The sequence below is a fragment of the Panicum virgatum genome, chromosome 9K, assembly GCF_016808335.1.
Source record: "Panicum virgatum strain AP13 chromosome 9K, P.virgatum_v5, whole genome shotgun sequence".
Lineage (NCBI taxonomy): Eukaryota > Viridiplantae > Streptophyta > Magnoliopsida > Poales > Poaceae > Panicum > Panicum virgatum.
This window is the reverse complement of record NC_053144.1, coordinates 57,365,750-57,375,752: the sequence shown is the minus strand read 5'-3', so window position 1 is coordinate 57,375,752 and position 10,003 is coordinate 57,365,750. Positions and strand designations below refer to the sequence as shown.

Sequence of the window (10,003 nt, the reverse complement as noted above, 5' to 3'; positions counted from 1 at the left end):
GCTCTGGACAGCTCGAGCTATGCTGAGGACTAGACAAGATTGGCACGCGCGAGTTTGCCGGCTGAGCTGAGCATCGATGATACAGCGGCCGGCATCAATCATCTTGTTAAATTTCTTTGTATTTGTAGCGGGATAATAATTGTTTCTATGCTCCAAAACCATGCACACATCCACGGATGCAAAGCTTCGGACGAGTTCAAAACCATACGCCTAAATAAGCCGGAACAAAGCTAGGATACAGAGGAGGGTCTAAGTAAAGAGTGTTCTCTGAAAACTCATGCTATGTTCTACAGGTAAAACGTACGGCGTACTTTAATTTCTCATGCCCGTCTACCGTGATCGCATCTTTATGGATGCTGATTTTCGGCTGAAAACCATATGGATGGGCTATGGCTCAAACTGGTGACTAAGTTGGGCTGAAAGTGGGTAGGCCCATTACTAACAAGGCCTACTAGGCGAGCATAGCAGGCCGTGGTCGAGTTGGCTATACCCGCTTGTCGTCAATCGGTATCCAGCACCAAATGCTTATGGTAAGAGCCCAATAAGCTGACGGCCTACTGGGCGAGCATAGCAGGCCGTGGTCGAATACTGGGCTCCTTTTTCCTAGAACGACGGTGATTGATAGCCCGTGGGTAATGGACAAATGTTTTTTTTTCTTCAAAAAGGAGAAAACTTTCAGTTCAACAACCAAGTAAACTTTCAGTTCAACAACCAAGTACCATCTAACTTAAGCATGATGCCGATAATTAATCCGTTCTGATGATAGACATAGTAGAGGCTGCAATTGACAAGTACTAGCCAGATTGCACCTCGGGCTTGTGATCCATCCCTACGATTTCGGCTGCCAAGCATTTATCCGAGCTCAATCATTCATTCTCCCTTTCTTGCCTCCGAGCACTCCCTCCAGCTGCTGCACTGCACGAACACGCAGGGGTGGTCATTTCTTGCGGCGCTTTTGCACATAGCTGCGCGTGATGCTACTACGAGCTAAGTGCTGCAGGCTTTTTGGATTGGAGGGCAGCCAGCTCACCGTGCGTCTCAGCTGGAAGCGCAGGTCGGCTTGCGAGGGGGGAGCTGGTGGTGAGGCGTTCTCTGGGCAGGGCGAGAAGAAGACCACTAGTCAGTTGTATACTGGAGAAATCTCATTAGCTCGTTCAGATGAAGTTTGCTATGAGGAGCAGTGGTTAGTTGAACTGAATGTTGAGATGGTCCAACTGACCTTCAGCTTGGGCTTCAGAGACTCGACAGCAGCCCTTGTGCTGCTATTTGCAGCTTGCTACGCCAAGAGCCAGGATTAGAATGTTAGATAGATACAGTCTGAGATCTGACGAGGCCGTGCCTGAATATTGGTGTGAGGATATTTTTGCTCTGTTCTTGTCTTACCTTGCCGAGCACCCAGTCTGCTGAATCGAAGTACGCGCGCTCGTGGTCCTGCATTAGCAAGCAAGAACGCGGTAATGAAATGATCAAAGCTGCCAGGTAGATTGCTTGTTGCTTCTACAGATTGTACTGCAGTACTAGTGATGAACTACACTGTCCGTACCTTGGATATCAAAGGCTTCTTGGGCGCAATTCCTCCGTACTTCTTCTCAACACATGCCTGCAAAATCATACGTTCAAGGCATCAGAAACTCCTGAGCAGAGCCTGCACAGAATATGCGTAAAAATCACGGATAAATATATAATCCTCGTGAAGGTCCTCTAGGACTAGAATGAAAAGAAAGAAAATAAAATCGATTTCTGAAGCTGTGTGACGAGACATCGAACTTCTCCCGGCTCCCGTTGAAAGGGAATCAGGGAAGGCTTATCCGTTTGTTCAGGGGTCAGGGCCATCATTGCCGGCACAGACGCAGACGCTTCTCCAGTGGACTGACATGACGGCATGATAAACACACACTGAACCATGTGTTCAGGCATCCGCCCCCTACCTTTTTGACCACCCGATGAACCATATTATTTCACGGCTGAAAAGATGATCGGCCGAGAGCACCGGTTCGGTCATGGGATCGCGTTGGTGCCGCGCTGACAAAACAAGCATCCCTTTGATCCCTCGCGCGACCAATAAATCATCCCGGCGGAAGGATGCCCCTGCGCTATGCGGCTGCTTTTGATCCACCAAAAGCATGTGACCGATCTACTGACGGCGATCTCTGAACGAAGCCACGGAAAAAAAAAAAACTCTAACCGGGGAGGAAATGGCCCACCGTTTTTTCATTAAGAGGAAGCCACACCGGTTTATCCGGGTAGAGAAAATCTTCGAACCCTGGCCCATGCCCGAGAGGGCCAAGCCTTGCGGTGAGCACAGCGAGGGAGTTTTTTTACCCCAACAGCCGGAAATTTGCTTCTGATGAGAATCAAACTCAGGACTTGTTGGGGCGCGACGCTACCGGACCGGACTAGCCAACTGGCCGCCCGGCCTTTCGCTGAAGGAAGCCACGAAAACGACAGGATTCCGGAAACTGTTACCGGGTCGTTCGCTGCTCATGCATAATCCATGCAGATGCAGTTGCAAAGCTGATAGAGAGATTCTCCGGCGGTCAGCTAGGTCACAGTGAAAAAGCAGGAATGGTCGTGGTCCATCATGGACGGGACCGAGGCCACATCTCTCCTCATGGTCGTTCAGAACCTCAGAAGTTTCAGTCAATAGATTCTTGGTTGAAGAACAGGTTGCGTAAAGTTTAGTTTGCTTTAGATCCTTCATTCATTCCTTCACGGTATATTAAACTAAATATTTGGCGCCCGCGGTCAACAAAAGCAGTTTCTTGGGCGTAATCTATAGTACTAAGATAGTGCAGAATCTTTAAATGCGTTGGGCATGGCAAGTTTGCTAGTAAGTAGTAGGTGCTGAGGATAAGTGCACCTTAATCAATCTACACACACGTTAGGTGATGTCCTGTAATTACCTTTTTAGTGGTTAAACCTGATTGTTTGCATTTAATGCTCAATTAAGGCAAGCAAAGAAAACATTACTATGTTATCAAAAAAGCGGGGGAAAACTGAAGAAACTTCTTCACTAGCAAGTTACGAGTCTTTGCCGTTAGCAGTTAGCACCAAAGGCAAGATATTTATTTTGTTTAAGAAACTGAACTCCGAAATCGGCAGACAGGGTAACCTCAAGTTGTCCCTTTATCCTCTGATTTCTTCAACTGCTTGTCGGTTATACATTTTCAGGCAAGAAAGGAGTTAGGAAACGCTACTGCATCTAATCTTGGGAAGTTGGATGGACATGGTTCAGGAACTTCGGGATAGTTTTTTCATAACACCTTCATAAGCAAACCCAGCAGCATTCAGAGTTGATAAACACCTCAGCACACACAACATCTATTCAAAACGAATCATTGGCCTTCATGTATTTTGAAATCGAACCAAGTATCACTCCCTGCGAAATCTGAACTCTGCTGGTCTCTCTACTACAGTACGCTGCTAAGATCCCCATAGTTCCGGGCGAACAAACATTTTGTGGTCATTGATCAATAACTCAGAAGCTCTTCCGGGAATGAAAAATCATTTTGTAATCAATAACTCAGACGCTCTAACCAAGGTAAGAACTGATCCAAGAAGCAACCAGGTAGTGGAACAAACAGGGCATGTATAGAAAATGCATGTTTTGTGGGAGAAACCAGTCAGCTGAAATCATGCAGAATTACCTCTTCCTCCTGGGAGGCCGGTGACTTGGCTCCCTCGCAGCCTGCCATCTCCTGCTCTCTTCCTCCTCCTATCCCCCCTCTTGCCTGCAAGCAATCAAACAGCACGGCGCCGCGAGTTTAAGTGCCTGAAGAATCAGGGACGCAGGCCAAGAGCCGAAGAGGACGACGGTGAAACAATCGGCATGAAAGAGAGGGAGGCGTTGGGTAGTTGTTGAGGCGGAACGACCTTGCTGCGCTCTTTCTGCAGGGAGACGGAGAGGAGGCGAGGCCGAGCCGAGGGACGAGGAGGAACGAAGCGCGTGTGCTGCGGAGGGAGGGCGAGCCTGTTTATATAGAGCTCGTACGGGAGAGGAGTGGGGATCAGGTTCAGACAGAGCTCGCGCCGCAGCACGAAACGCTCGCGCAGCAGCTCGACGATTCTCCAGCTGACACTGACACGGAGGGTCCTCAGCCTTGCAGGATACCCCCCCCCCCCCCCCCCCCCGCGAGACCCCCTGCGGCCCCTCGATCCGATGGCCGCCCGATCGACGACGCGGCACCGGTGCCGTCGCGTCGCGGCGCACGGTGTCGGCGAAAAGCAGCGACCGGGCGCGGGGCACCCGATCCTCGCTGGGCGAGACGACATGCCAACCAACCTCTGCCGATGCGTCGACGTGCCTGTACGCGTCCGTGGGTGCGCCCTCGATCCCGGCGCGGCATCCCCTGCGCGCCTGCGTCCGCCGCCGTGAGCAAAGAAGGGCCGCCACGCCCAGGGTTAACCATTTCGTTTTCCGGTCAAATCCCGGTGTTTAGCGGAAACGGAATTCCGTTCCGAAATTTCGGTAAATTTCGGCGAATTTCGTTGAATTTCGGTCGAAATTTGTTGAATTTTGAATTTGAAAACGAAATATACCGAAAAATACCGAAATTTCGAATCCCGGTAACTAGCGGAAACGAAAAAATTTCCGAAATTTCGGCGAAATTTCGCCGAAATTGTTAACCCTGGCCACGCCACGGCGGCCTTGCTGGCGTGGGACGACGAGCGATCTGGCGAGGGGGCACGTGACGTGAGGGCCGTCGTCGCCGTGGAATTGGCGAGGCGTGAGGGTTTGGGCGAGGCGCGTGCCGTGGGGGATTCAGGTGAGAAGACGTCAAGGGCTGGTGATCGGATCAGCGGGCAGGAATAACTAACTTACTCAGGCCGTGGCTGCTTAATCTGTTCACTAGCAATCCTTGATTTTGTAAAGCTTTGATTTTGTTGCATGTACTGTAATTCAACATGGCATTGGAGATGCTCTAAGGCTGGATAATTTCTTAGTAGTCCTTCTAAAAAAATCTGATTCAAATGTGCCATCGACTTCTTGTCCCCAAATCCCCTTTGGATTCTAGTAGTCAGCTGCTGCAGTGCTGCCCTCCTATATTCTCGCGCGTGCGAGCCCTGCCCCCCTTGTCCCGGCTCCTTGCGGCGATGTGTCGCCGGATGATTGGCTGCTCCCCGCTCCAGCCTCGCTTTACCAAAGCTGGCTTGCTCATGCTGATGGCTCACTGGTTGCCATCCGGTCAAAATTCTGGTGAGTGCCTGCCTTTCCCTCTCTCCTTTTGTTTTGAAAAAAAAGGAGAGAAAGAACTGGAATAATACCGGTGAGTGTGAGTGGCTATCTTGGCGTGTCAACTCATGTTGCAAATCAATCCGATAAAGAAAACGTCATGATGCATATCTCACGCGATCGGCATAAATGTTGTGTGTGGCTCACGTAGGTGCACGGGTTGCCCATGTGGTCCGAGGACATGCGCATCTTGATGAACATCGTCAGTGAATAGATGTTTTTGTCTTGATGCCATGACTATCTTCCTAGCTGTGTGGCACCTTCACTCCTTTAGTATCAACTATGAACTAAGCGTACTTAATTATGAAGAACCATCTCTTGATGAGCTGGCCGGCAGGGTTTTTGGACAACACCAGGTCCAAACTCGCATGCTTAAGAGGGTGTGTAAGGAGTAGAATGCACCTCTGCTTGGGCCACGGCGTCGGTTCCTAAAAGAACTAGCATTGTATAGAAAATGCATAATGTTATAGAAAATGGCATGGTCTCCAATGTGCAACTTTGACCATGGCTTTTTTTTACATATAACATGGTAATAGTATGAAAGTAGTTTTTATGACAAATCCAAGTATGCTATTTCCATATGATCAACCCAGGCATAATTTTACTCGAATCAATTGGCCAAAGTTTGCCCGCATGCGTTCTAGCAAGGATGCATAAAGGTAGTTGCAAATCACTCTGCAAATGGGTTGGAATCCAAACTATACCCACGTCACCCCATTCTTATGAGAGAAATTATATCAACCCACTCCACCCCAAACTACCACCACCACACACCAATCCAACCCAAATATTTGAGCTCATAATGTAATAACTATTAGCCAAACTATGATTACAACCCAATAAGAACCCGTTTCTCAAAAAAAAATATAGATCTTGTCATACTATTTTGCACAGAGTAGCTGCCAATTATACTGAGTCATTTCAAAAAAATTCGGTCCATTTCGATTAAATTTTATAGTGTGAACGCGAGATTTTAATTTCAGAGTCCGGCTCTTGACATAGGGCCCATGTGTAGGTCTAGCCACAATGCTTTGCATAGAGTAGCTGCCAGTCATACTGAGTCATGTCCAATAAATTTCGATCAATTTTGAAAAAAAAATTATAGTGTGAACGCGAGATTTTAACTCCAGGGTCCGGCTCTTGACATGGGGCTCACATATAGGTCTAGTCATACTGCTTTGCACAGAGTAGCTGCCAGCCATACTGAGTCATTTCCAATAAATTTCGGTCAATTTCAATAAAATTTTATAGTGTGAACGTGAGGTTTTAATTTCAGGATCCGGCTCTACACAAAGAATCCATTTCAACCCAATCCAACCCGTATTTACATAGAACCTGCTCCACCCCATCCCATTAACTAATATAACCCATTTCAACCCACCCAAATACACTCCACATCAAAACTCAATCCATTAAACTCATTTGAACCCACACCGTTTGCAGGGCGAAGTGCAAACGAGCCCCGTTTAGAACTCAGGTTTTTTTTTCAATATAAATCGAGTTGCTATTAAATTCTGCAATCTAACTATGGTCTCAGTAAGTGATACTACTAGATGGTTTATATGGGAAGTCATTTTATAAGTACCTTCTCTTATGCTCTGATCCTTCCAAGTAAAGCTTGGGAGGTGCCTGGTTTGGGAAATTCTTCACTGGTGGTACTAGTAGATTTCATTTTGGGTCTTGGTAGGCTAAACCTATCAATCAGACTGTAATGCCAATAACAAAAGTCATTTGCACGAAAATTAAGATACACACGCGAAGCAACTGATGTGGTCTGATCTTTGAAGCCAAGTAACGAACAAACACCCATATATGCCCACAGTAGGTTGGATTGGATAAGAACAGCATGACGACAGTAAGCCATTCTCTGAAACCCAATTGATCCAGCTTCCAGCCTGCAATTTGACGTTTAACACAAGCGTTTCCAACCAAACGATCCAACCCAAATGAATAGTGAGTACACTGCTCCAGTTGGATGTCACTGCCTGTGTTGTATCAGCCCCGGAGACTACTAAAGCCTGGCCGATCGCTTGTCGGCACGGCATGCATACCAGTCCCCAAGCTGGCGTTTCAATGCAATGCAACGACAGATCCAAGGCTTGGAATCTCACCGTGCAACGTGTGGCGCCATGGGGTTTCGGTGGACAAAATCACACGCATGATTATAGTATGACTGGCTGGGACCCTGTGAATTATTCGAAAGGATTGTTTGCAGATTTTGTTGCTGGGTTTCAATCTAGGGTAGAAATGATCATGAATGTGACAGCAAATGAATCCTCACAAGGTCAGCAAATCACACCTTTCGTCATCAACTTAAATCGCAAGCACATCTGTGAATGTTCCACTAAAGAATGCAAACAGTGTTCATTTTTTGTCTGTGTACGGTAGGGAGCAGACGCTAAAGGGAAAATTGGTCTCATAGCATCGAAAGATCGATGTTTCAGCGAAATACCACTAAAATTTCGTCGCTCCGTAAAATAGCATCGAAAGAATGCAACGTTACCTGAAAATAGCATTCTGTCACGTTTGCAGCAAACGTCGTCGCCTCCGTCAACTTCCTCTCCCTTCTCTTTGCTCAGGGCCACGCGCAGGCCAGCGACTCCACCTACCTCCTACGTAGACCTGGGCATCCTCCGGGCCGGGTCGAGTTCGGGTCGGGCAAAAAAAAACCCGGTGTTTTTTCTAGCGGCCTGTGCCCGACCCGACCCGGTGGCCGGGCCGTAAAATTGAGCCCGCACCCGACCCGACAGCCAGTCGGGTCGGGTCGGGTTCGGGTCGGGCCGGGCCGGGCCTATGTAAAAGTCGGGTTCCTTCGGGTTTTTCGGGTTTCGGGTCAAAATTTTTAGCCCGTGCGCGGCCCGTCAGTCATACCGGGTAAAAAATTTTGACCCGAGCCCGCCCATCAAACTTTTCGGGTCGGGTCGGGTCGGGCTATTTTCGGGCGGGTTGGGTCAGGTCCGTCGGGTCGGGCAGCCCATGCCCAGGTCTACTCCTACGGCGGGGTGCCCGCGGCGCGCTCGCGCGGGCGACCCTGGCGCCGAGCTCTCCCTCCCACTCCTTCCGCGCGGGCGGCCTGCGCGGCGGCGTCGTGCTGCCCGTGTCCACCCATAGCAGGAGCAAGAACCCAAGAACCGTGGCCGCGTAGAGCGCCCAGTCGTGCAAACCCCCGGCGGCCCTTGCCCCGCCCCCGCAAGCCGCGTGTCACATCCCGGAAAATTTACCAAATAAATCACACGCTAAATAATTTTTCAAGATTTCTTTTCATCGTTGAGCTCAAAAACCCCATAAACCCTGGACCCTATTTTCCGGAATCTCCCTCTTTTCTAAGTGTCCGATCTCCAACCCCCGACCGCTTCCCTGTGGCCTCGTCCGCGCGCCCGACCGGCGTCATGGTCGCTGCCGAAATTCTCGGCGCGAATCTCTCTCCTTTTCTTTTTTTTTCCCTTTTTCCATTTTCTTTTCTCTTCTCTTCTCTATTTTTCTTTTTCTTTTTCCCTTCCTCCCTTCTCCTCTCTCTTTCCTCTGCTCCCGAGCGCCGCCCGGCCCGGCTCCCCTCTGCCGCTCTCCTCCCTGCGCTCGCCGCTTGCGCCGCCGTCAAGGACGAAGCCGGGTACGGCGCACTGCTCGCACACACTGGTCGGTCCTCCCCCACGCGCGCCTGCCCGAGCAATCTTGTCACCTGTGGCCGCCTCGCCACCCGTGCGCCACTCCGCGACGCTCGCAAGTGGCCAAAACGCCATTAATGGCGCCCGCGAGGCTCGCCGGCCGGCCACACCACGGCCACCGCCCTACCGCCCTCCCCACCGCCTTACTTGGCCTATAAAGATGCCCCGCGCCGCTTCCCCAGCACCGCGACCACCCCCACCACCGCACAACCCCCTCCTCTGCACGACAGCACTGCCGCCGCAAGCTTGCTCCGCCACCATACCTGTTTCCCGTGGCCAGCTCGCTCCACCACCTCCCTGCCCGAACCAAGGGTCGAGGTAGGTGCTCGGACCCTCCCTCTCCCTTTTCCCCCACCGACACCCGCCTCTGGCCGCTTCTACCGTGCCGCCCACGGCCGCCGCCGACCCGCCACGGCCATGGCCACCGCACTCCTCCCCGCGGGCCCCTCCTCTGAAATTGAGGAGGGGAATCAAATCCCGGCGTCGCCCCGCCCCTTTCCCCCTATTCCCGGCCGCCATCATGCCCCCAGGGCCGCGAGCCCATGGCCGCCGGTGCCCTGGGCTCCTCCTCTGTTTTGCCCCGTCGGGGGGGGGGGGGTAGAAGAAGGAGGGGCATTTTGCCCAAAAACCCCTTCCCTTCCCTCTATTTACTAAAGAACCCCCATCCTTTATAACCCTTTTTCCAAAAAGGCCCTTCCTGTTTTCCTTTTTGCAAATAAACCCTCCCACTTTATATACTTAATTTTAAATAAACCCCTACACCTTTTTAGTATGCTCCAGATATTTCTAGAAATTACAATCAAGCCCTTCCACTCCTAGAAATATTTACAAATAGGCCCTTGAGTCCCGTTTTAACCCCTAACCCTCTCTGTAACCTATCATTTCATGCGCCAAACGACCTCGGATCTACCTAAAACTTTACCACGCCTCTCATGACATAATTTTGTCCATGCCATTAGGAAACCGCCCGAAAATATTACTTCAAACTCCATATCTTAATTATTTCCGATTTGAGCTCAATGATAAAACTTTTATTTCTTTTTCTTGATTGTGTGTTTGTTTGTATGCGTCGTAGACCACAGTGTGAACGAAGGAGAGCCCGTTG

General features: G+C 50.2%; 1 protein-coding gene across 2 annotated transcripts; it reads right to left on the bottom strand.

Annotated features, from left to right (window-relative positions):
* Positions 1–633: 633 nt before the first annotated feature.
* Positions 634–4,031, bottom strand: LOC120652636. Of its 2 annotated transcripts, none has more exons than XM_039930518.1 (7): positions 3,874–4,031; positions 3,648–3,731; positions 1,544–1,600; positions 1,384–1,431; positions 1,220–1,276; positions 1,031–1,092; positions 634–910 (listed from the first exon to the last, which is right to left on the bottom strand). In XM_039930518.1, exons 2-6 carry the CDS (start codon positions 3,693–3,695, stop codon positions 1,039–1,041), a joined length of 264 nt encoding a protein of 87 aa, XP_039786452.1. In that variant the 5' UTR covers positions 3,696–3,731; positions 3,874–4,031; the 3' UTR covers positions 634–910; positions 1,031–1,038. The 2 variants fall into 2 exon arrangements, with proteins under 2 accessions (XP_039786452.1, XP_039786451.1); XM_039930517.1 differs by having other exon boundaries at positions 634–915; positions 3,874–4,030.
* Between the last annotated feature and the right edge of the window lie 5,972 nt (positions 4,032–10,003).

Excerpts from the sequence above, each read along its gene's own strand:
- LOC120652636 (XM_039930518.1), bottom strand. The coding sequence starts at position 3,695 with ATGGCAGGCTGCGAGGGAGCCAAGTCACCGGCCTCCCAGGAGGAAGAG. Across the intron at positions 1,601-3,647 it reads CGGCCTCCCAGGAGGAAGAG|GCATGTGTTGAGAAGAAGTA; the intron begins GTAATTCTGCAT and ends ATGATTTTGCAG. Across the intron at positions 1,277-1,383 it reads CAGACTGGGTGCTCGGCAAG|CAAGCTGCAAATAGCAGCAC; the intron begins GTAAGACAAGAA and ends CTCTTGGCGTAG.